At 41.3% G+C, this 27,089-nt stretch overlaps 1 protein-coding gene across 3 annotated transcripts in view; it reads right to left on the reverse strand.

Annotated features, from left to right (window-relative positions):
- The window catches only part of LRRC1 (leucine rich repeat containing 1), a 128,098-nt gene that overhangs the window by 71,965 nt on the left and 29,044 nt on the right, over positions 1–27,089 (reverse strand). For all 3 annotated transcript variants that reach the window (XM_017651876.3, XM_017651878.3, XM_037002979.2), the window contains one exon: positions 3,658–3,775. In XM_017651876.3, coding sequence (XP_017507365.2) covers positions 3,658–3,775 — 118 coding nt within the window. The remainder of the gene's footprint in view (positions 1–3,657; positions 3,776–27,089) is intronic.

Below are 27,089 nucleotides of genomic sequence, written 5' to 3' on the forward strand. Positions count from 1 at the left end.
TTATTATAAGCCTCTCTACTTTTCCCTCGTAAGAACTCCCCACATCTATCTATAACCTATAACCACTGCCTTCTTTCTCCCTAAGCCCATTCTCCTTTTTTCTAACACAACACTTGGTTCCCTTGACTTTGTGCCTGAAATATCAGAAAACAAAGCCACAAAAGTCAGGGTTTGGAGGTCTTGGCAGTTCTTCTTGGCCTAGAAAACAAGCCTGTAAAAACTTCTCTCCTCCTCATCTACAGATTTCTTTTTTTTTGAGACAAACACAAAACTTGCCTTTTCTCCCTCACTTAAGCAAGCAAACATCAGGAAAGGTCTAATTTTGTTTCTGGAATCACAGCCAACTTGAGCTTATGTCACCTCTTGCACCTCACCCTTTAACCAGGAATATCCTGAAGGTCTCCCACCTTCCACACAGGGCTGCAGAAGCTGACTGAATGTGAGCTATAAACACACGAAACTGCTGAAGGAATGTTAGCAGCAGGCTTATGGGATTTTGCTATTCAGTGTGTTCTGTGGACTGGCAGGGTTGGCATCTCTGGGAGCTTCTTGGCAATGCAGAATCTCAAACCCCACTCTAGAACTACTACATCAGAATCTACAGTTTAATAGAATCCTAAGGTAATTCATTGCACATTCAAGTATGACAAGCACTGATCCAATGGATTTGAGTGGCCTGATACCAACGTCCTGCCTTCCTCCTCTATGGTCAAGCGACACTCTCCGGAAAATAAGTAAATGAGGAAGCCAGTGAAAGTCCTACCATAACAGTGGCCAGCCCAGAATATGGACCTGCTACAACCCAGGAACTAGTAAGGACTCAAAAGGAGCAAGTTCTCCTCATGGACGGGGAAGCCTCAGGTGGGGCAACAGGAGACTAGAGGATCACAGAGGCTTCCAGACACAAGCCTCAAACCCTTACCAATGCCTGTACCCACCAAAATATGGGTTTTCACACTGCCTCTCAGGCTACAGACTTTGTGACTTTATTTACCTAATCAGTTGCCTATGAAGTTTACATTAATGTGATTTTTAGCCACAAAAAAATTAGAGGAAACAAAGTTGAGATGTGCCTGGCCTGGAAATAGCTCAAGACCCATGGTCCTATTGGTTTTGGCAAACAGTGACCTTGTTCTGCTCTGTGCAGTTTTTTCTCAGCCTCAAAGAAAGCCCTGACCTGCCATCCTCCTCTATGCTGGCCGCTGTCCACTGCCCCCCTACCTACACACACACACCCCTTAATGCTACTGAGCTGCAGCAAGGCTCTCCCAGTTGGGGAAGTGGGAAGTTAAATCCCCCTCAGCATTTCTAAAACCTGCAAGGATCCTGCACAAACTCTAACACCTGCAGAAAGATTGAAAATGAGGAAGGAAGAAAAAAAAGAGGGTATGTATCCCACGTAGAGGACTGACACTGACTTCAGCGAAAGCTTGGCTGCTTTTATCAACATACCGGAAGGTACACATGGACACCTGAGAGGGACCAGGTAGCCGTTCTCTAGGTGTGACTGTTTGGAAAGAAACAGCTGACGGGGGAACTGCTAAAGCTGGAAGCTGACGACACCGGCTTTCCACAGAGCATCTCTCCCCCATTACAGTTAATATGCAGCTAGGAACTTTCAAACTCTATGCTTTTCTTTCTTCCCAAATAATTAAAGCCAATACTTCTCCTCTTAAGTATTTCTGGATCCTTGCTTAATTTCTTTTCTAATGCCAATCTCAAAATTGCTCTTACTTCTTCAGATTGTATAATTTCAGTGACCATTTTACAGAGTCACTGCTTCCTTACAGAATTAATAGCCAGCTACTCTTCGTAACTGTGATAATTGCTAAGACAAGAACAGTTTCAGTTACTTGTACCATAGATATAGGATAGCCTCAGAGGCAACACTGGCCCCAGATGCCTGCCCCACACCACGCTCCTGCATAAGGGAAGAAGCCACCCATCAGCAGCATCGGGGCTAAGCAGCAGGGCCACACTTTGTACTGCTTGCCACCCCTGTCCCCAGGCAGCCAATCATTAGGGGGTCTGGTGACCCGTAGCTTATGGCTTACAGTTGGCTTAAAAAGATGAGCTGGGCCAAACACTCCTCACTGAGAAAACTGTCAGGACAAACAGATGCCACAGCAAGGCAGAAGCCACAAAGCACATGGAAAGAGACCACAACAAATTGGCTCTGGAGAGTCCAGTTCCAAAACAGCAGGTCAGTAAAAAGGGAAGAACAGAGCACGTATAACAGAAGCAGACACACTGTAAGACAGAGGCCGTCAGACCGACGAAGACGGTGTCAACTGAGAGCTCCGTGCCAAAGCTTTTGGAACGTCAGTTCCACCCTATCCTTATGATCAAATCCTCTTTACCTAAGGAAATCTGGGCCCCCTGCAACCAACCAAACCAATTTAAAACAAGGCTCAGAAAATGAATAAGCCTTTTTCACTTTTTCTAATACCTTCAAGCTAAAAGAGAATTCTAGTGAAAAATAAAAGTATGCCCCATGTCAAGATACAGGACCTGGCCGAAAGATATTTCCAATTTATGGGATCTGAGAGCTGATAGAAATTTAAAAGCTGCTGAAAGTAAAAAAATGTAAAATCATTTTTATTTCACCGTGTTTTCAATCAAGTACTGATACCACAGCTGTGTCCTAACAATGACCAAGCCCCCCCACCCCACCACCAAAAGACACTGCGTCTGAGCCTTGGGGTTTCTATGGGAGCCATGAGATTAAAAGATCCAGACCTGAGGTTCATTGAGAAGAAACTTACAGATTTATGTAGGAAAGGAAAACAAAACATAAAAACATGTAGGTGATATAAGAGAAAGGAAAGGATTATCACTTTCATAAATGACTCAAGAGTACACAGGGGTCCATCCCGGGTAGATTATACCAGAGTCCCCACAAGAACTAAATTCCATCACTAAAGACCAGACCACTGGGAGTGGCCACTTTAACTTACATAATTAACCAAAAATGCTATAACAAGCAGGCGTACCAGCCCACCTGCTATAAAATCTCAACGTTAAACAGGGTACCCATTTAAAAGGGAAGGGTCAAACAGGATATAAATATCCTACTAGAATGTTCAATAGAAAGGAAGCAACAGAGTGAACTCTGGAAATCAAAACAAACTCATAAATACACCACACAAACTCAAATGGGGAGAACCACCATGGCCTAATTAGAAATAAACTGACAGAAGATGCCTGAACAGCAAGCAGGTGCTCACTGCAGGGAGGTGGATTCACACAGGAGCACACCGGGCAACTGGGCCACAGCAGGAGAATCCGACCTTTCCCCAGGGTGGTTTCCCCTCACTCAGCACGAAGCACATGACCACGCCACCAGCCCTCAAGGTCACGTGCAGTAAAATGAGGAGGGGCTAGCTCACATGATTCCCCACTCCACTCTCCAGCTCTGTGAACCACATCGAACCTACTTTGAGAAAGTTATCATCTAAAAACTGCTATGAAAATTTTTCGGTAAGTTGACCAAACTATTCAATAATAGTGTAAATCTCATCTCAAAATGTATGCATAGCTTTCCCACAGCCATCAGGAGGAGCACCTCCAATAACATTTACCGAGCTCTACTTACTAACAGTCACCCCCAGCATCAGAAGAGACAAATGGGCGATTCCTATGGAATCTTTTTCTTACCATTTCGAGACACATCAAGTTCCACCAGCTGCATGAAGTTTGCTATTTCTGGAGGAAGCCGCTGAATTTCATTATCACTAAGTCCAAGCTTTCGTAATTTGACTAGCTGGAAAAATTGCTGAAAGACAAAATAAATTCACATGAGTCTTATATATTTGCAATGTAAGCCTTCTTTCTAATATGAAATTTAAAACAATTACGTCTTTTAGAAATTGAAGGCTGTACCAATGTCAATTTCCTGATTTTGATACTGCACAAGGCATAGGAAGATGTTACCACTGGGACAAACTGGGTACAAGACACCTGTGTGGTCTTACAACCTCCCACATCAATCTACAATTATGTCAAAATTAAGTTTTAGAAAATGAATAAGCAACTCAACGAGAACAGTAATTATACTATTACTACTTTATACTATCCAATAGGTGGTCACATTTTCTACTTAAAGAAACTGATATTAAATCTACTTATAGAAACAAATATGTCAAATAAACATGTGAAAATTAAAATGAAACATTTTAAGACATTTTTAATAGGAACTATTGTGCAACAGGAAAAAATATATACACACACACACACATATATATATACACACACACACCCCAAATGTGTGGAAGAGAAGAAATTATTTTTGACCAATCTAAAAAAGAGTCTGCATTAAATACTTCCATCAACCATGGCCCACTGAGCACCTGCCTTTTTCCCCACACCCTTTAAGCACTGTACTAAAATGACACTAAAGGAATTTATATAAATGGATATAGATATAAAAATATGAAGTAAATGTACACAGACAATTAAAAATGAGGGGAATTGCAGGGATGGAAGTACATCATGGGGAACACAGCCAATCATATTGTAATATTTTTGTGTGGAGACAGATGGTAGCTACACTTATTGTGGTAAGCATTAAGTAATATGGGTAGCTACTGAGTCACTGTGTTGTGCATCTGAAGCCAATATTGTAAATAAACTATACTTCAATTAAAAAAATGTAAGATTCCAAAGGGCCCTCAAAGGCCATCAAGTTCAGTGGGTCCCACACTTAAACGCCTGGCATGTCATTAAAATGAATAAATATACAGTTGGCTTAAAAAAAAAGAGAGGGGACAAGAACTAGGTATGCATCAAAATCCTTGAAGCTGGAAAATGAACAAATGGTAACTAACAAAAGAATCAAAACAAAGAAATTTAAGCCTATGGAGTGAGCAGCCAATAGGAAATTAGGTCCAGGTACCTCTCAAGGAAGGAGAACTAGTCAAAAATTTACATAGTGAGCAGTCAGAACCCCATATCCTCTTCCCTACCCTGCATGGCCAGGCAGGAGACTGGAAATTTCCTCTCTGAAGGAGTTGACTCTAAGCACAGCTGAGAACAGGGGCGAGGTGCTCTACTATAAACAGGGGGACTGAGTCAATGCCTGATCAGTGAGACCCCACCCACTTCTCCCACAGTAATTCTCCGAGGCTTAGGAACAGACATGGATCATAGTACACAGAATCCCCAGGTTATCAGCCCCACCCATGCACAGAGAGCTCCCAATCATCTTGATTTTCTTTTTTTTTAAGTGCCTGGATGTTTCACTTAAACAGAGCCAAGGTTCTCTCAACACATGAGGAAAGCCCCTAAACATGCAAGAGAGTGTCCACATGCCCACAACTCAGAAGAAATAAATAAGATGCAGGGAAAAGAAAGAAACTTCATCACCTGAAAAATATAATTAATACCCTCAGAGAAATAAGAGAAATATGAAATATGCCATAATAAGCAAGCTTAAAAGAAGAAATAAGCTCTTAGAAATTAAAAAATACTGTACAACTAATGAAAAAAACCAATAAAAGAGGTAATAATGAAGTTAATAAAATCCCTCAGAAAGAAGAATAAAAAGAATGAGATAGATGGAGATATGGGAGAGGAAAGACAGGAAAATGAAAGGATTGGCCCACAAGGTACTACAGCCAACTAACAGGTATTACAAAGAGAAAACACACACAGGGGATGCAGAACATGCATTTCTAGTTTGAAATGGTCCACCATGTGGCCAATAAAATGAATAAAAGACAAGTAGAATTATCAAGGAGTATCATAAAATTTCAGAAATCCAGAATAAACTATTCTGAAGCTTCCAGAGACCAGGGAGGCAGTGCAGGGGGCAGATCAAAGAGCTGGAAACCCAAATGGCATTGGACTCAACAGCAACCTTGAAAATAAGAAGACAGTGGACTTCAAAATCCCAAGAAAACATTATTCTCAACCTAAAATTACATACCCACCCAAATTATCAATCAAGTATGATGACAAAATAAAAAAAGACATTTTCAGACACGCATGGTCTCAAAACTTTATCTTCCTGGCATCGTTCTCAGGAATCCATCAAAATGTGAAAGTAAATCTAAGAAAAGGACCTAAGATTCAGAAATAAGAGAACCAACAAAACAGAAAGAGACAAAGGAAATTCCAAGGATAAAATAGTGAAGGGAATTACGAGATGTCAGCTGAGCAGCAGGCCCTAAGAGCAACCGGAGATAATACGAAGGCTCCCAGAGGAGAATTTTGAAAAAAATAAAAATAAAAGCCCATCTGAGGAATTACCTGATATGTTTAGAAGATGTGTTGGGTGATAAATTAGAAACAAGAATGAATGGTGATAAATTAGACACAGGAATAGGGAAAATGAAGCAAGCAAAAAAGGAAGGAGTTATTAATTGCAGGAAAAATATCAAGAAGATACAACATAAATACAAGACTTGGTTATGAACAATACTTACATTCATAATATTTTAATATCTCTAAATTGATAAAAACAGATATTCAATATTGAGAGGATAGAAAAGAAACTAAGTGCTAAAGTCTCAATCTTCATAGAAGGAAATCAGTGAGTTAAAAAAAAAAAAACTTTAAAAGGAAGCCATTTAGCAATGTGGGGAAATATCAGTATAAATATCCAAGAAGAGAAGGGCAAGAGGCTGCTGTTCTTCATCGTCACAATACAAGGCTTATTGGATTTTTTAAAAAACTATTTGCATATATTACTTTTCTAAAAGTAGAAATTGAATTTACAAAAGAAAAAGTCTCTACTAAATTACAGAGTTCTCCAAATGGTAATTCTGAAGGATACTGACATTCAATAGGTTTCATCCTTTTTGTTTGTTTACATACGTAACAAGGGATTGTATACATACGTAATCAAAAGAAGGTCACGTCTTTTGGAAAGCAAGTGGGCAATACATAAAACAAAAGTCTACAAGTCCACCAACATAACAGTATTTTAGGGCACCTGTCCTTGTAAATATAATTAAAAATAAGAAAAACAAGCTACAATGCACAATATGTCTTTGAATTATTATCAGTAATAATGAAAAATATCCATGTCAATAAGGGAAATGATCAACATATCAAATAATTCAGTAGTAAGCAACAAAAATACCTACTGTAAAGTCCATATGTGAAAAAGTTTTGCAATACAAATATAATATTAAAAGAAAACAAAATTGTGCGTGCACTATGTTAAAAAAAAAACGTGAGCATGCTGACAGACAGGAAGGAAACATAGGAAAAAAGTTAAGCTAGCTGATAAGGAAAATGCATGAACAACTTTAAATCATTTTCTTAACAAAAAAAGAGATTTTAAACTAAAATGAACTATGAATCTCAGCAAATGAATGATACCAATTAGCTACATATGATAATGAAAGTGCTCAATTAAAGGACTACTCCTGGATTTCTTTAATCATACAGTGGAGATTTAATTTCTTAAAGAAAGGTATTAAAATTTCTTTATGCTGGTTGTTCTAAAGCAAGAGATGACACAAAAGCCATTCAAACAAGGCACATATTTGAATAATTGAGCTTATGCCAATTGCTCAAAGAGTCTGACAGTTTCATAATGCATTAATGTGTTTACTCAAGCATGAAAAGCTCACTTTGTTTTCCAGGAAAGGCATAATAGCAAGAGCTCAAAAGCCATACATTCAGGGACCATTCAGAAATCAAGTCACTAAAATTCTTAGATCAATAGTGAATAATAAGTTAGTTTATGTTAGTGGAAACAGCCTACAAATCCCCACATCCAACAGAAATCATAACAGCAAGTAAATTTAAGTTTTGCTCTGAATTTTAAAAGCATCCTCAAACACAGCCTGTCACAAATGCTGTTCAACCTGGGCAGCTCATTCCAGATGTAAAAATAACCCAACACGACAGGATCCCAAAATGAAAACAGTAATTCCTCAGTCTTTCCCTCATTATCATTCTTAACTTGGCATCCAAATAGTTTAACTAGTTACTTATAAGGATCAACACAATGCCACTAAACTTTATTAAGTCCTCAAGTTTTCAACTTCCTCAGATAGTCAGGGAAAAAAACTGAACAAGCTAGAAACGCTTCTGCCCTCTCTTTGAGATTAGCCAGAGCACGTGAATAACAATTCATATAAATCTCTGCCAGGGTGCCTCGGCGCAGAGCGATCATGTGATGGAACACACAGACACCGTTCTTCAACTATACCATGTTTGATTATAGCACCCTGGCCCACTTAAAGCACATTTTGTGCAATGACATGCAAAGAAACCCAAATTTCTGTGGCCAAAATGCCAAAGCACAGTCTTCTTATAATCACCATTGTTTTTAGTACATACAGAGTCTTTAATTTGGTTGAACAAAATGTTTCTTTTTCCCATTCTCCATTTCTGAAAAGACCGCTATTCCTTCTCTTTGGGTGGAGTGTGTTAGTATCTCCCTTCTAAAGAAAGGAACACAGGAAATTTCAGTCCTACAAGAGCTATGTATGTCCTTTTAAATTACCGTATGGCCAAGGATTAGTCAATTGTCCCCCCACTGCCCGAACTTCTCCTCTATAAGGTAGAGAAAACATAAACCATTGTTACAGATTTACCTGGAGGACAATAGTGTAAAGAATGTTATTAAACTCCTGAAATACTACTTGACTCCCAGCTATACTGACACCAAATTTACTCCCAGATTTCCCTTCTGGAGGCATTCTAACCCTCAAACTAAATGTTGACCCCCTTCCAACCTACATAACTCTCATCATCGCATTCCTACTCCTGTCCCCACTGACTTGAACTGCCTTTTTGGTCAACCTCCTTGGAAAAGAAGCTATGATAAACCAATGATTCTAATCTTCAGGTAAGATTAACACTTGTTACCGTAAATATCATCTGGCAATGCTCTTGTCTATGAGACTTACAAAAAAACTGAACTTTTTAGCCAGAAAAATTCTACTGTTAGGTATACAAATTATTTTTTAAAAAAACCTCTCACATATATTACTCCAGAATACATACAAGAATGTGCTTGGCAGACTTTATTCGGAACTGCCCAAAACTGTAAATACCCCTCACTGTCTTGCCAATGGGTTTCGGCCCCAGGCAAGGTCACTACAGATTCAATGTGAACAAAGAAATGACAGTAGAACATTATTGGGGTGAAAGGGTTATAACCAACTTTATTTCCATGGTGGCAGGCCAATCACTAGAATCCCGTTCACTCAGAGTGAGTCTGCACGCAGCAAGCTGGTCTCTCCCTCTGGGCCTCTCTGCCCTCACAGCTGTCCTCTGTCCTCAGCACTGCCACCACTCCAGCCTCTGCTCTGCTCTCCTGCAGCCTTGTCACCATGTCACCCAACGCACTGGGCAGGGCTCTCTATATAGAGTCAACAACGATGCATTGGCCACACATGTATAGTGAGCTAGCCAACCAGGGCCAGGTGAGAATCCTGGCCTCAGGAACCTTCATTTTATCCACAACCCCTCAATAGTAGATCTGATAGAGGTACAGGCTTACAGTGAAATTCTACACATTAAAGAAAATCAAAGTTTAGTGTTATTCGTAAGATGGAGGAATCTTAGAAGTATTTAGCAAATGAAGCCAGACTCTAAAGAATGCATGCTATATTATTCCATTCATGTAAGCTGAAGAATCACCAAAACTAAACTATTTTGTTTAGAGATTCACACAGATGTGGTAAAAACTATAAAGAAAGGCAAAGAAGAGATTATCATAAAGCCAGGTTAGTGGACATCTCTAGGTATAAGAGAGAAGACTTATGATTTGGAAAAGCAAGCAACTGGGCTTTAAGTTCTGACAATGTTAAATTTCTTAGCCAAAGTGGTAGCTACAAGTTATATTTTATAATTTGTTATAAGCTAGGGATTTATACCTTATTCACCTTTCAATATATGTGTTTTATTTCACAAGAAAAGTTTTTTAAAGTTTTAAACTACTTACTAATCAGGAAAGAAAATAGCAATTAGCACCAAGGACTCATCAGAATTAATGATAACAAAAAGCAATGACATTGTACCTGGAAGAGGAGGAAAAATAAAATGGCCATAATGACCAAAACAACATTAGTAACAATAATGAACTATAATGTAATAGCCATTATTTCAGACCCATCGACCTCAATCGGATTCTCTATGGTTAGCAGTGAGCTAAAAACTTTACATGCATTGCATTCTTTAATCATCTTAACGTTGCCTCAATGCTCATAACTACATGAATCAGTTAGCCTTTGCTACATAACAAACCACCCCAAATTCAGTGATTCGAAAAACAATGTTCTATTTTGATTTCTCACATTTCTGTGGGTTGGCGGGTTAGGTCCTCCACTGCCTTCACACGAACACACTCTGCAACTACCCTCAGCTGCAGGGTTACAAGAGCTTGCAGATCCAGCCTGGCCTCACTCCTGTAGTCTGGCAATTAGTGCCAGCTGTCAGCTGGGGAGCCCCATTCCCCACAAGGCCTCTTGTTCTCTCCCTTATGATAGAGTGACTTCTTCACACGAAGCTCTCCAAGAAACACATAAGGGGCAAAGGAAAAGGCTGCAAGGTTGCTTGGGGCCTAGGCCTTGAAATTTGTATGTCATTTCTGCCACATTAAGGGAAGTTCAGAAATAGCCTCCATTGGTAGACAGAAAGAGCAGCAAAACTCACACTGAAAAGAGGCATCGGACAGGATAAACCTGGTTCACCAAACGGTCTACCACAAAATTAGGTAGAAGCCTCAGGTATGCCACAGAAGAACAGCATATAAAAACTGGATAGATTATCCTAGCAAATTCTATAGACGATCAGAGAAATTACTTTTCTAAAGGAAATTTAAAGAGAAAACATAATAATATACTGAATGAACTTCGTTGAAGATAAGATTTTTGATTCATGAGAAAATTACAGATCATGGGAAAAGCCCAAAAAAGAGTCACAGAATAGCGAAAGAATCAGTTGGCTAAAGCACAGAATTCAAATAACCATTTCTCACATTCACAATCTGAATTTGAAAGGATTTTAGCAAACACTCAAAAATAAGGACTACTTAGGAAATGGAATGAGAATGTCCTCAGGTGAATCACTTGACTTCTCTGGTCCTCTGCTTCCTTGTGAAAAATACAAGCATTAAATGACTGAAAGACTCTTTTTAGTTCTAAATATTATAGGCTTGCATTTCAAAATACGTTCAATGTACCATAAAAAAAAGTGAAAATCCTATTAACACAAAATATAATAAGCCTGGGGTTAAAAATGCGTAAAATTACAGAAAGTAGATTAGTGGTTGCCTAGGAAATAGGGAATGGCTGCTAATGGGTATGGGGTTTCTTTGGGGGTAATGAAAACACTCGAAAATTAATTGTGGGAATAGCTACACAACTCTGTGAATATACTAAAAACCACTAAATCAAGCATTTTAAATGGGTAAATTAATGGTCTGTGAATTACATCTCAATAAAGATGTAAAATCATGCATAGAACTGGTAGACACCAATGACGAAGGAATCCCTTCTAGGGACACAGAGATATTTTATTTACTTGAATTCCTATGTGCACCAGTGCAGTAAAGTTCTTTTTTATACCTAGTTAATAGGTGAGGGAACTGAGGTTTCAGCAAGACTTAGCGGCTTCCGACACTGCTGCCAGTTGCTATCTTTAAGGAAAATGCCCAAGCACAACTATGTTGAAGGATCACAGAGGAATAGTCTCAGGTAACTAACTGTCTAGCAAAAAAAAACACATTTGTGAAACTAAATTCTAATTAAAGTAAAACAAAGCCATGGGGAAGGGGGAATTTAGGCAGTGAAAGGATAAATGCTAAAAATAGGCCGATACTGTAGTCCATCATGATTAATGAGCTGCGAGGGGCTGAGCATATGCTAATGAAACCTGCATGTGAGAACACATCAGCATTGCTTCCAGTCCTTCCAGGCACAAAGAGAGAGTAGACAAGAAAGGAAAGAAATCTAGACTGATTAAGAAAACGAATCAACTTCGAGAGGATCACAGGCATGGAGCGGTAACTCCAGATAAAGCCTAGTCAACGGGAAGACTGGAAGAGACAAGGAGAGCAGTAGACAGAAATTTGACACAAGTTTGTAATATGACAGAGCAAAAAGGCACATACAGAAAAAAAAGGTTGGTCTTGGAGGCAAAGTTGGAGGTACCACTCAGAAGCAGGGAAGTCCTGATGAATTCAAAGAATAACTACACCATCGAGTCAACTAGCAATGTGTATTTTCTGAACACTTTTCAGACAGACATAAAATGGAATTCAGAAGAGAATCACAAATACTTAAGAATTTGAAACACACTGATTCACAAAATGTAAAGCTTATATCTGTGCACTATTGCATGGCTCACATACTAATACATAATAATTATATGAGATAAAAGATTTACCTCTTCAATAAAACTAACCACTTCCTCTATAATCGGAAGCAGGGAGAAATATAATTCCTTGCCTGTTTATTTGCCATATAGACAAATAAATAGATCACAGGGAGAGAGTCTTCTGTTTAAAAATATGACTATTCAAATGGCTCATGAATCAGAAGCCCAGGATCCCGTTTTTTATGTAACAAAGAAAAGGATGCTGTTGGCTGTCTTCCTTAAATGTCCCTAAGAAGTCACAGGTCAATCACATTTCAAAGAAGCAAATAGTTTGCTACTGAGTGTCAACACCTACACTGAGCATTTACAATAAAGATGTTTACATTTACTTTGCTTGAATATTTCTCTTTGCAATTTTCCTGTCTTCTGGCCTCTATTAATAATTTTGTCCTCTCTCATTTGCTAATATATTTTAATGTGTTCAAGGTACTTTCATACATTATCAATCTGTCACCATTAATGAACCCTAACAAAGATATTAATGCCCCAAGGGTATCCCCCACCCCCAGTAATTAAAATAACTCAGAGGTGAATCACCTTGAAAATCATGAAACCAGGAATGCTGTACTTATTGTGCAATGATCCGAAGAATGAATAAGGCTGGTAGTATTTGCAATGGTTTGGAGAAAGAAAGTTTTATTAAAAGTTAAGATGGATTAGGACAGTATTACTTTCCTGAGAACCTGAATGTGGAGACAAGCTGTAGACAAGGTAAGACAGGCTGAGGGAACAGATGGAGAACTGGCAAGACTTGGATTGAGCAGGATTCGCACAGCACAGAGCAGGGTCAGATATGACAAGACAAAAAAAGACATCAACATCAAACACTAATAATAGGGGAAGGATTAAACACAGGATGTAAATTCAAATAATAAATTATTATCTGGCCCTTAAAAATGTTTGTGGAGAATATTCAGTAATATGATCAATACACGTGTTCTAAGGTTATGGAAAAAAGAATGCAAAATTGTATATATAGTATAAACCCTATTTTGTTGAAAAAATGCAGTAAGAAATTTAGGGAAATCTGCTGAGGAAAAAAGAACTTAAGCCCAAAGACTAAGTATCATTCCATTTTTGGGTACCGATATTTTGTACTGCAGAAAACCAAAAATTCTGTTTATCCAAAGAAAGAGATATTTTTCCATCAAACTTGAACTGATTGCGTTTTCGAGCAAAACCTGAAAGGATGTAAGCTTACAAACAAAAAAATAAAAATAAAGTTTGTTCCAAAAGAAGTCAAACAGATATTTTATTCTATTTATTGAAGTCTTTTATTTTGGCACAAGATTTTCAATAAGGTCAAATTTTTCACACACTGTACTCAAGAAAGCACTACATGACTCAAATGTAATAAAATTTTGTTTACTGGACATTTTGTCTTAGACTCAACACAATTTATGCAAACTAATAGCAGTGACAATCACTCCATATGATGTGCCTACTATGTGCAGGAATGTGAAGGGGAGGAAAAGATGTTCAAAGCAAGCAAGATGTAGTCCTTTGTCACAAGGGACATCCAGGAACTGACACAAAACATGTGGATTAGTAGTTAAAATGTAAGGGAGAAAGTGGGAGTCATAATAAAGGAGGCACAAAATGCTATGAAAGGATAAGGAATGTCTCCTGTCATCATAAACCATATCTGTTATGCTCCCTCTGGTAAAAAAATAAATAAAAAGGTCAATTGGGTTGTTGTATGGTCAGTCACGCTATACCAATAATTCAATGATTCCTACGAGACATCACATAAGAATGGATCATTCAGAGAAACTCTGTTAGGAAGATTATTTCTGAACTTTTTTAGTAAATACATCTATGTTTGTATCAACACTTTGAGTTCAGAAGATCTTGAAGGGGGGTGGAGGGGTATGACTGATCAGTTAATAGGACGTAACTGCAGTCAAGAACCCATCTCTAACGAACTGCTGTTCAGATTAAGCTTTGCAGCAGGTAGTCATGATGGTACTAGATTTATTTTGGAGAGTTTGTTTCAAGGAATTGCCAAGGTACTTTTCCAAAAGAGGAAGGAGAACATCAAGCAGTAGAAGATAGCAAACACTAAGGGAACAAAGAACCCAAACACAAGCCTCGGACGCATACCTGCTGCAGTCTCACAAGACTCCAACCAACTTAAATATGCAACTTGGCCTTTACATAGACTAAGAAGTCACTGTTGGGCTCTGCCCAGATTTTAGGCATTTAAAAATGTAATTATCATGGTAGAACGTAATAGTAGAGAACTTGCTCCCAAACACTGTTTAATATATTCTAAGTGCACATGAGCTACAAGATAGGTCTTGGCATTTCTATAATCACAAATTAAGATGGAAATTGTGTGATTCAGAAACTTTAGTATCAGCATGTCTCTCCACGTAGGCTTACATTCCAAAGTGTTTATAGATCCTAGAAGAGCAGCCTTCCATCTTCAAAATAAATCCTCTCTCCGCTTTAAGTTTCTCATACATACTAAATCCAGTTTCCTACTGGCTGACCAAAACAGTTAAGTGAAAAGCAAGATGGAAAAACTGAGAATAGATTCCCTAGCAACTCACAAACAGCTATGCAAACAAAAAACAGCTCATGCTGATCACATTTTAGCTCCACAAACCGAACTAAGTATTAAAATTCTGGTATTAATCTAGATGAAGAACCACAAACACATGGCCTAATTTTGAAAAATTTCTGAATTGCCCTACTGTTTAAGGAACAAGAGAAACCATTAGTGTCCAACAGATTCTGCTCAGCTCCCATGGTCTGCAGTTACATCTGATTAAATGCTGAAGTCAACAAGTCTGCTCTCTTTGTGAAGGGGAAAAGGCAAAGCTCTGTCAGAGATACGTCTTTAAGCTGCTCTTTTCACATTCTTTACATTTTATTTTTACTGTTTATCAGCAACTTAAGTAAGGGGCCAAATGACAGTCCTAGCATTTGTTTAATATAAGAATGCACACCTCAATTTAAGGGTAAAAAAAAAAAAAAAGAATACTGGACAGTGGCCCTGTGGGCCACACGGTGAGCCACTCCACTCGCTAACCGCAGCATCTGTCTAAGGACACAGTGCTTGCACTGAGACTAAACTCCCCAAAGAAATTCTGGCAGTGTGTCTGTACTGCTCACCACCTGGTTCCTTAAAATAAAAGACTATATACTAAGTACTTATTCAGTGTATCACCTCAAGGGTTCTCAGAGACAGAAATCTTTGTGATATGGGATCAAAAGAACATTCAGGAAAAAAGGAATGTAGAGACCCCAAAGGGTACTTCCAAACATGAATCCCAAAGTAAAGTATGAGACTCAGCAGCATTCCTTCAGCTCCTGGACTTCCAGGAAACAAGCAACAGTCCCCAAGGGTCCAGACAAAATGGCATGAACCATTCCCTGAAAGGGCAATTCTCTGAGGTAGCTCTGTCGCCCCCACAGCTTCAGTGCTACCACTTCTCCAGCCTCCTACTCCAGCTGACAGTCTAGCTCTTTACCAGATGCAATGAATTCATTCATCCAGGTTATCGCTCACTGTACTATACCATTAGCACCGACGGGGGCTGACACTGCCCAGGGCCACTGCCTCCTTTTCCCCCTGGAAAGCACCACCCACAGCTGATATCCCCTGACAACTGATCAGAGACTTCTTTTAAGGAAGAACATCTCCTATGCATGGGTTAAAGCAATTTAAAATGAAAACACTACATTACTAGAGTAGTAATTAGAAAAGCCTAATTTCAAAAACTCTCCAACACGTTACTTTCTATAATAGCAGCTCTGAAATAATGAGAAATGCCTCTAATATGCCAGGTACTGGGCAAGAGGCTCTGAACACATAATCCCATTTAATCCTACAACCCTGAGCCAGGCAGCCATTTTAATTTCACAAATAATGAAACTGAAGCACAGAGAAGGTACACGCCTAGGTCCAGTTTACACAGGTGTGTCTACCTGTCCACCATAAACAGCAAGGCGAAAAGCACTGTGGGATCTGAAATCTGTAATCCCAGTCCTCCAACTGACTGGCTTGCTGTGTACCCTCATACAAACTGCTTATCCTCTCTATGCCTGTTTCATCATCTATAAGATGGGATAATAATAGTACTTATCTCTTACAGAGTTGTGGTGACAACTGTATGTATGAATACAGGTAAAGAATTTAGAACAGTACCTGGCACCGGAGAATGCCTACGAAGCATTCGCTCTAAATATTACTATTATACCACCGCATATCATACTCTCTTATACACCTGGGCTACTAAAACTCCTCAAGTGCAAGAACTGTAGATCCAGTTATAACAACATCTTGTTGCCTTGGAGTATACAATTAGGATAGAGCTAAATGCTAAACAAGAATCATGCTGATGCATTTTAAGACTTCTTTCATTTCAACTGTAGAGAAGGACCACAAACAAAAAGACATTGGACACATAAATAACAGACTGCTGGGACAAAATGTTTAAAGGGCCTCAAAAAGAGACCTAAACTCTAGCAAGTCTAGTAACCCACAGTGTATCAAGTACTCAAGCTACTTTCCAAATATAGCAAGTAAATTCAAAAGTATTTCATAGTAACCAAACCATCAAACACAAAATAAAGCAAAAAAATGAACTAGAACTTACATGAAAGGACTGGAGGAATCTCAGGGATGCTCAGCAACCTAGAGTGTAAAGACTTAAGGATGGGCCTGGCCTTGGGCACAAAGGATCACAAGGTGAGGTGGCATGACTGGGAGGCCTGCCCAAGAGAAAGGGCTGCACACATTAAATAGAGACACCATTCCAGGCGGGCGGCTGCTCAGGTGACTGCCTGCTAGGCTCAGAAGCACAGGGCGCTGCAGGACTCCTCAGCATGGTAACTTTCTTCTAGCAAAGCCTCGAGCACTCAAGATGGCAAATGGACTGAACTAGACCCCTGGGCAACTTTACAGTGCCAAAAGCCTGTGATTCTAATTATGAAAAAGGAAGGAAAGTAAGTGAGACAAATTACCCATGTTTCTACTTGGTCTTTGAATGGAGAGCCTTCAACTCCCATATGAGTTATGTTCCAAACATTTGTAGGTCAGAGGTAGAAACTAAAAATGCATGCATAAGAACAACTTTACATGTTGTGATAAAGTCTTCAAGTAAGCCTATAAAAGTCTGCTTGACCTTTAGCGGGATAAACATGTCTTCTCACATCTTTTGCAATGGCTGCCAACCAGTTACTGAACAAAGTTCAAAATCCATAGCTTCACAATCAGGACTCTCCCAACATGGGCATATTCTGGTAACATCACTAAATTTCTACAGACTTTGACAGCTTGTAAGGTACTTTTTCAAATCTCATGCTACTCAAAGAACCACCCAGTGAATGATCAGTTATTGGGAATTAAACTTTAGAAAGGCAACATAGGCCATAAAGCATCAGAGTCACACTTTAAGCCCAGCCTCTCTGGCTGTAAGTCCAACATCCCGTCTAACCGCTACCCTACAACTGCCCCAATTGTCTTTCTAACCTCAATTCCCACATCCATGGGCCTGTGCACCCATGTCATAGCCCAAATGAATCACTTGCTATGCATGATGCCTTTACTGTTCCCAACACCTTTCCTGGCTATCAACATCTTACTCATCCTCAAATGGCACAACTTCGTGGAAGCCTTTTAACCCAATCACCTGGACAAAATTAAAACTACTTCTCCAAAGCACTTTATCTCTGCTCCTTGACTTTATTAATAAGGCCCCTGTGTAGCAAACCACATTACATGCACTGAGGTAGCCCTCAGAATACCACATTCCTGCTGTCCAGGAGAAACCTGATGTGCAGTTGTCCAGTGAAGTGGAATGACACTATTTTGACTGTTTTCTTACTAGAACATTTATTAGAAAATGAATTCTAAGTTCCAACTCAAGATATTTTGAGCACATATTATGCTTTGCAAGTAACCCCAGCCCCGTACCCACAACCCCTAGTCAGGAAAATGGGGGGAGGGAGCAGTTTTTGTGTCAGAATGGAGAGAACCAAACCCACCAGATTTTAAGAATAACTGGAGGCAACTGTTAAGCAAACTGATACTTAGGCCCCACCTCAGACCTGTTAATGTATAATCTCCACGTAAAAGGGCTTGGGAATTTGATTAATTTAATAAGGGGTCCCATTAATTCCTTTGATTAAGCAGGCACCGAGTCTGGATCCTGACTGCATTGCAGAATCACCAAGAAGCCCGGTGCACCTTCCCTGAGATACGGTCAGGCTTAAAAATTCATTCTTAAGAGAGGTGATACAGTACTCCCCAAGGAGGTGAAAACTGAGGGGTGTTTAAAAAGTCTCGGCTATTACAATGGCTTATGGTCCACAGGGCATCTCTGGTATTAAAATTTCATGATGGAAGTTACAATGAGGAAAAATACGTCTATAGAGGCTCCTGTGGGGCCGGGCGGGAAGGAGATGATAATGAAAATAAGGTTGAGGAACACAGGGATAAAGTGATAGAAAAAGTAACTCTTGAGATTTGCATACAATAAGATTCCCCCTTACCCAACACACCTGTCCTACAGTTGCTCTGCGTAAAGATTCGCTACCTTCAGAACAGCACACCTTATCGAACACAGGGTTTAATGTTACCCATGGTGACCACTGGAGGTTTTTTATTCTCCTTTTGCAGTCTTAGCCCAGGGCGTGGAGGGACATCTCTTTATTTTAACCTGGCTTAGAAAGACAGGGAGGTTCCCATAGCCTAAACATGAATCAAATGAGATTCTAGGTGGGAAAAAGGTATGACCTCTTGAGAATTCAAATGTAAAATTCAGATGCATTTCATAAGCGCACCCCTCCCAAGGCACGGCCTGGCCAGCTGTGGTGATCAGGAGCTCCGGGAGAGAGACAGAAGTGTGACTGTGAGGAGACACAAACATCATTCCCGAGCAAGCTCACGTGTACACATGGAGGCAGAGCGCTGGCAGGAGGGCGTGGCCACCCCAGAGAGAGGATGTCCTGGTCTAGGGTGCTCTTCTGACTCCGATGGAGAGAATGGGCAACGCAGGTGTCTTGTCAGTGGGTTTCAGCCCCAGGCAAGTCCACTATGGATTCGATGTGACCAAAGAAAGGACATTAGAACATTCTTGGGGTGAAAGGGTTATACCCAACTTTGTTCCCATGGTGGCAGGTCAGTCACTAGAATCCCGTCCACTCAGAGCGAGTCTGCATGCAGCAAGCTGGTCTCTGTCTCTGGGCCTCTCTACCCGCACAGCCATCACAGAGTCCGTCCTCTGCTCTGCTCTCCTGCAGCCTTGCAGTCATACCACTCGTCGCCCAGAGGACTGGGCGGAGCTCTTTATATAGAGTCAATAACAATGTATTACCCACACGTGTGTAATGAACTAGCCAATCAGGGCCAGGTGAGAATCCTGGCCACAGGGACCTTCACTTTATGCACAATAGGTGAGCAAGGTGAGGAACGGGAACTGTGGCCTTGCCCCTTCCTTGGCTTGGAAAACCCTCCAGGACACTCAGTAAGTTACTCAAGTGGGTAGAAGCCAGCAATAACCAGAGAAACAAAGTGAAAGAACACAGCAATAGAAGAGGAAGGCAATAAAAAGAGTACACACCATAGAAGGGCAGACAGTAGAATCAGAATATAGTTTAGTGCTGGAGAATAGCTTAAAGATGATCTATGGTCCTAAAGCTGGCACATCTCCAGGCCCCCATTCACCCCCACAGTCTGCTGCATAAGCATCAGGTTCCTAGCCCCCACCCACCCACAGGGAGTTTGATCCCATAGGTCTGCAGCGGGCCTGAGGTATGTTAGTTTATAAAGTCACCCAGATGATTCTGATGACCAGCCAAGTCTTGAAGACACAGCTCTAGACCTGGTTTTATAGACATGGAACCAACCTCCCTTCCTCCTCACATGAAGGTCTTGTAACTCCTACCGGCCACCACTCTGTTTCTGAATGCTGACACAGTACAGGTTCTAGTGATACTGGCTGAAAAATTCTTTTTTCTGAAGTCACTATCAACTTTGGAGAGCACCGCCCACCCAGTTTCTACTCCTCCAGGAACAGAAAGCACACCCATGCTGTTAACACGACTCCCCGTTTTCCACACCAATGACTTCACTCTGCCAATTGCCAGTGTGAATTTTCAAAACAGTGACAGCAGAGAAAGCTCAGTGAACAGTAGACAGTGAGGCTAACATGGTACCCAGGCTCCCCGGCCTAAGAGGACTAACTGCCCAAATTAGTAAGTTTCCATAAAATTACATTTTCAAGGTAAGGCAGCCAAATTTTAGAACCTGGTCACTTTTCAAAGATTTCTTTCTCCATGTAGACTCATCAAACTTCACATCCAAATTGCATTCCTCCCCTACTACATATTCAAGACTTGGGACCTCATGTCATTAAAAACTGTACCAAAGAACCACACAAACCAAACGTCTAAAGAAAATTCCATGCTGTTTCCACATGTATGGCTGCCAGGCAAAAAAGAGTACAACACAGGATACAGGACCACACTCAGTACAGAGTAACCAGACAGCATGGCTAGTGATGAGATCTGATCACAGCTTAGAAGGAATGAAAGGGGTTGAGGAGAAAAGATTTACAGGGAATGTCAAACGGCCTACGATTATGTGAAGCCTGTCATATGGTAAAAGAATTAGACTTTCTCAGAAGAGCCCAATAGCAGGAAACTAAAGGAAGAAAAATGCCTCTTGACATAGTGAGCTAAGAGTGACAGGGTCCACTGACGTCTCTGTTCAAGCACAGGCCAGATAACTACTTTGTATGGTTTTATGAGTCAATCAGATGGGTGGTTGATCTAGAAAGTGTCTTCTTGACCCTAAGATTCTGCAAGTTCTATTTCCCAGCACATCCGCCTTCTCCCACTCAAAATTTACCAAGGTTCCTAGAGACCAGCTTGTGATGTACTTTGACCTATAATTAACCAGCACCAAGTACAGTGTTTGTAAGAAGGATCAAGCAACCTACAAGTTATCTGGAGTCAGAATATAGTGTCCAAATTTAAACAGAATATGATGCACATCCTTTGGAGGAGAAGGAAAATAGGAAGCACTGACCAAATCAGGGAGTAAGAGCGTAGCACTGCTTGTCATGGGCATGGGAAAAAAGGAGAAAAGGGTTTGGCTAGACAGCATCATCCAATTCAGCTTTCTGATGAGGACACACGTTACAATACATTAAGTTCCTTATGAAAGGATTCATGTCCTCTCTTATGTCCTCAGGAGTGACAAAGAACTTTTAAATAAGGAGTTTCAATTGATTTTTATCATTATTTCCCATGCTAATAGAAGCTTGTTGTTCTATTTTTAAATTCAAAAAAGCAGCCTCACAGATGAGAAGAGCATTATGAGTGGGAAAGACAGGTCTGAGTGAAGTGCCTCAGACCCTGCTTGGGGCCTTGCTCTGCTCACTAGGACACCAGGTCCCACTGGGGACAAGAATGGAACTCAGAGGCCAAGTGAAGATAGACCTAAAACCCAGGATCAGGTTCTGAGGCCCCATGCACGTTTTGCACTCAAACCTGCACAGGCTGCTGGACCAGGCTGCTACCAGACTGGCCACTGCAGCTGCTCCCGTGGCATCCTGCAGCGCCCCCAATCTCCCTGTGGCTCAGCATCACCAACTGCCTTCAAACGCCAAACAACCCCTAAAATCCTAATCTAGTGCCAAAAAAAAAAAAAAGGACCAAGAAGAGAACTACCACAACTTTATTTATACGTTAGCATGATCATAGTGAGGATCACGGGAAATGGAGAATGCGGAAAACCTTAAAGTTTGAATTTGGGAGATGCATCCTGGCATCCAAACTATTTTTGCCTATTTGTGATGACTGAGCTGAAAGAGCCAGAGAATGCATCACACAACAGCTATTGCTCCAATACCCCTTCTAGCACACAGAAAGCTCACACCCTAACTGGGCTCAGCCTTCCCCACTCGCGCATCTCCCTGGAGAACACACGTGGGTTAAATGTCTGCAAGAACAAGAAGTCACAAAGAATGAATTCTTTGTGCAGCCATTCTTCCTTCACGTTATGAAGAAGCATATGCTACAAGGACCCTAAATGGCAAAAATGGAGCGACTGAATTCAGTTACAGTCAGTGAGATGAGGTCACTGTCTGCCTGATAATGCTGAGAAATCCACAATCAAAATGTGATCCGACTGCTCCGCTGTCTGTCTGTCTAGTAGGACCTGGCTACTGCTTGGCAATTATACGAGCATTCCTGGAAACCTCAAGCAAGACATGCTTTCACAGCTCATAGTCTTACAAGGATAAAGGAAACAACATTCCTGGCTCTCAAAATGTCACAGCTACCTTCCTGGGTTAGGCTTCAGCAGTACTGATGGAATAAACCTCCTCTTTCTTCTCCCTGACCTCTTCCATTCCAAGGGCATTCTTCATTCAAGTGTGCTTTGCCTGGCTTTTGGGGGCCTTTATTTTAGTATTGCCCATCTATTTAAACACTCAGTAGGCAAGTTTAAACTGCACTCCTTCGCCTTTCTCTGGCATCTGAGCCTTTGCTATTGCAGTATCCTCCCCAAGCGCTCTGCAATTTTCCACCCTCAATTGCTATGTTCTTCTTGTCAGGGATTTGTACTCCTCACTAGCCACCTGACACTTAAACAGCGGATGAGCTGTTCTTACAGGACCTAGAAATATACAGCTGGGGTAAAACAAAGAGCAAATGGTATCTCAATGCATGACAACTGCAGTTAATTATAATTCCCTTAATAACTTTTATTTCAAAATAATCATTGACAAAGTCTAAGTACTCTTGACTGGCCCCATTCAAATAGGAAAAGAACAGAACAATCTCACAATTTTTTTAATTTTTAAAAAAAGCCTAGCATTAGAAAGCAAAGCATTAACCTTGATGCTCTTTCCAAAGTCAGTCTTGCAATACGGCATTGATAACATGGGCCAGAGCAGCTACTGAAAAACTGCTCCCCTTACAGCCAACTTTAATTGTGCAGGATCTGCACAGAATCTGACAGGCTACTGAGGGCCCCAGGAAGGAATAGGGGAACTGTGTTGAGAAAAAACGAGTGATTACTTCTCAGACAGTAATGGGGCCATCCAGTATTCTTCGAAGTAAATGAGGACAGGGACTAGAGAAGTGCCCACAACATAAGTCACATGCACCTCCAAGTGCAAGAGGGGCTCTCAAAGACAGACACGGTGGAGTCCCTCAGCTAGGCCACGCAGCCTTTAGGCACAGCAGGCTACTGCCAAAAGTCCAGGGAGGATGGCGGCGTGAGTAGAGCAGTGGAAATCTCCTCCCAAAAACACATAGAGCTATGAAAATATAACAAAGAAAAATCTTCCTAAAATAGAGACCACAGGACACAGGACAACATCCAGACCACATCCACACCTGCAAGGAACCAGCGCCTTGCGAAGGGGGTAAGATACAAGCCCCGGCCCGGCGGGACCCGAGCGCCCCTCCCCCCGGCTCCCGGCGGGTGGAGAGAAACCGGAGCGGTTTTTTTTTTTTTTCTTGGCGAGCGCTTTTTGGAAGCCTTAGAGGGACGGGCCCCCGTTGCTGGGGAGGCAGGGTGGCGGGACCGGTGAGCAGGTGCCTGGGAACGGCGCTGGAGGACAAAGAATATCCCGCGTTTCTCCCTGCGGGACCGGCGGGCGGGTGCCTGAGACCAGTGCCTGAGGACGGAGGAGGTCGCGCGTTTTTCCTTTTTTTTTTTCTCTCTCTTTTTGGCGAGCGCTTTTTGGAAGCCTTGAAGGGACGGGGACCCCAGTGCTAGGGAGGCAGGGTGGCGGGACTGGTGAGCGGGTGCCTGGGACCGGCGCCTGAGGACAAAGAATATCCCACGTTTTTCCCTGCGGGACCGGTGGGCGGGTGCCTGAGACCGGCACTTGAGGACAGAGGAAATCGCCCGTTTTTCCCCTTTTTTTTTTTCCTTTTCTGCGAGTGCTTTTTGGAAGCCTAAAAGGGACAGGGACCCCGGTGCTAGGGAGGCAGGGCGGCGGGACTGGTGAGCGGGTGCCTGGGACCGGCACCTGAGGACGGAAGAAATCGCGTGTTTTTCCCCTTTTTTTTTCTCTTTTTGGCGAGTGCTTTTTGGAAGCCTTGAAGGGACAGGGACCCCGGTGCTAGGGAGGCAGGGCGGTGGGACTGGTGAGCGGGTGCCTGGGACCAGTGCCTGAGGACAAAGAATATCGAGCGTTGCTTCCCTGCGGGACCGGTGGGTGGGTGCTTTTTGGAAACCTTGAAAGGACAGGGACCCTGGTGCTAGGGAGACAGGGCAGCAGGGCCAGTGAGCGGGTGCCTGGGACCGGCAACTGAGGAAAAAAAAAAAAAAAATCGCTTGTTTTTTCCTTTTTTTTTTCTTTCTTTCTGTTCCCTCTCTCATTGTTGCTGTTGTTGTTTTGGTTTGGAGAGTGCTTTTTGGAAGTCTTAAAGGGGCAGGACAGGTCACTTAGACCAGAGGCAGGGAATCTGGGGATCTCTGGGCACTCTAACCCCCTGGGCAGCAGGGAGCACAGAGGCCCCTTACGGAGATAAATAGCCTCCTGGCCGCTCCCCATCCAACGGGGCTCCACCATTTTGGAGGAACAGCCCCAGCCAGGCCAAGCCCACAGCAACAGCGGAGATAAACCCCAAAGCAACTGGGCGGGAAGCAGAAGCCCTGTCTGCGCACAGCTGCCCAGCACAAGCAACTAGAGGTTGCTAGTCTCCCAGGAAAAGGCTACAAACCAACAAGAAGGGAAGCTCTTCCAGCAGTCACTTGTACCAGCTCTGCAAACTATCTCTATCACCATGAAAAGGCAAAACTACAGGCAGACAAAGATCACAGAGACAACACCTGAGAAGGAGACAGACCTAACTAGTCCTCCTGAAAAAGAATTCAAAATAAAAATCATGAACATGCTGACAGAGATGCAGAGAAAAATGCAAGAGCAATGGGATGAGATGCAGAGAAAAATGCAAGAGCAGTGGGATGAGATGCAGAGAAAAATGCAAGAGCAGTGGGATGAAGTCCGGAAGGAGATCACAGATGTCAGGAAAGAGATCACAGAAGTGAAACAATCCCTGGAAGGATTTATAAGCAGAATGGATAAGATGCAAGAGGCCATTGAAGGAATAGAAGCCAGAGAACAGGAACGTATAGAAGCTGACATAGAGAGAGATAAAAGGATCTCCAGGAATGAAACAACACTAAGAGAAATATGTGACCAATACAAAAGGAATAACATTCGTATTATAGGGATACCAGAAGAGGAAGAAAGAGGAAAAGGGATAGAAAGTGTCTTTGAAGAAATAATTGCTGAAAACTTCCCCAAACTGGGGGAGGAAATAATCGAACAGACCATGGAATTACACAGAACTCCCAACAGAAAGGATTCAAGGAGGACAACACCAAGACACATAATAATTAAAATGGCAAGGATCAAGGACAAGGAAAGAGTTTTAAAGGCAGCTAGAGAGAAAAAGGTCACCTATAAAGGAAAACCAATCAGGCTAACATCAGACTTCTCAACAGAAACCCTACAAGCCAGAAGAGAATGGCATGATATACTTAATGCAATGAAACAGAAGGGCCTTGAACCAAGGATACTGTATCCAGCACGACTATCATTTAAATATGATGGTGGGATTAAACAATTCCCAGACAAGCAAAAGCTGAGGGAATTTGCTTCCCACAAACCACCTCTACAGGGCATCCTACAGGGACTGCTCTAGATGGGAGCACCCCTAAAAAGAGCACAGAACAAAACACATAACATATGAAGAATGGAGGAGGAGGAATAAGAAGGGAGAGAAGAAAAGAATCTCCAGACAGTGTATATAACAGCTCAATAAGCGAGCTAAATTAGGCAGTAAGATACTAAAGAAGCTAACCCTGAACCTTTGGTAACCACGAATCTAAAGCCTGAAATGGCAATAAGTACATATCTCTCACTAGTCACCCTAAATGTAAATGGACTTAATGCACCAATCAAAAGACATAGAGTAATAGAATGGATAAAAAAGCAAGACCCATCTATATGCTGCTTACAAGAAATTCACCTTAAACCCAAAGATAAGCATAGACTAAAAGTCAAGGGATGGAAAAACATATTTCAGGCAAACAACAGTGAGAAGAAAGCAGGGGTTGCAGTACTAATATCAGACAAAATAGACTTCAAAACAAAGAAAGTAACAAGAGATAAAGAAGGCCACTACATAATGATAAAGGGCTCAGTCCAACAAGAGGATATAACCATTCTAAATATATATGCACCCAATACAGGAGCACCAGCATATGTGAAGCAAATACTAACAGAACTAAAGAGGGAAATAGACTGCAATGCATTCATTGTAGGAGACTTCAACACACCACTCACCCCAAAGGATAGATCCACCGGGCAGAAAATAAGTAAAGACACACAGGCACTGAACAACACACTAGAACAGATGGACCTAATAGACATCTATAGAACTCTACATCCAAAAGCAACAGGATATACATTCTTCTCAAGTGCACATGGAACATTCTCCAGAATAGACCACATACTAGCTCACAAAAAGAGCCTCAGTAAATTCCAAAATATTGAAATTCTACCAACCAATTTTTCAGACCACAAAGGTATGAAAGTAGAAATAAATTCTACAAAGAAAACAAAAAGGCTCACAAACACATGGAGGCTTAACAACATGCTACTAAATAATCAATGGATCAATGAACAAATCAAAATAGAGATCAAGGAATATATAGAAACAAATGACAACAACAACACTAAGCCCCAACTTCTGTGGGATGC

Source organism: Manis javanica, chromosome 16, assembly GCF_040802235.1.
Source record: "Manis javanica isolate MJ-LG chromosome 16, MJ_LKY, whole genome shotgun sequence".
In the NCBI taxonomy this organism is placed as follows: domain Eukaryota; kingdom Metazoa; phylum Chordata; class Mammalia; order Pholidota; family Manidae; genus Manis; species Manis javanica.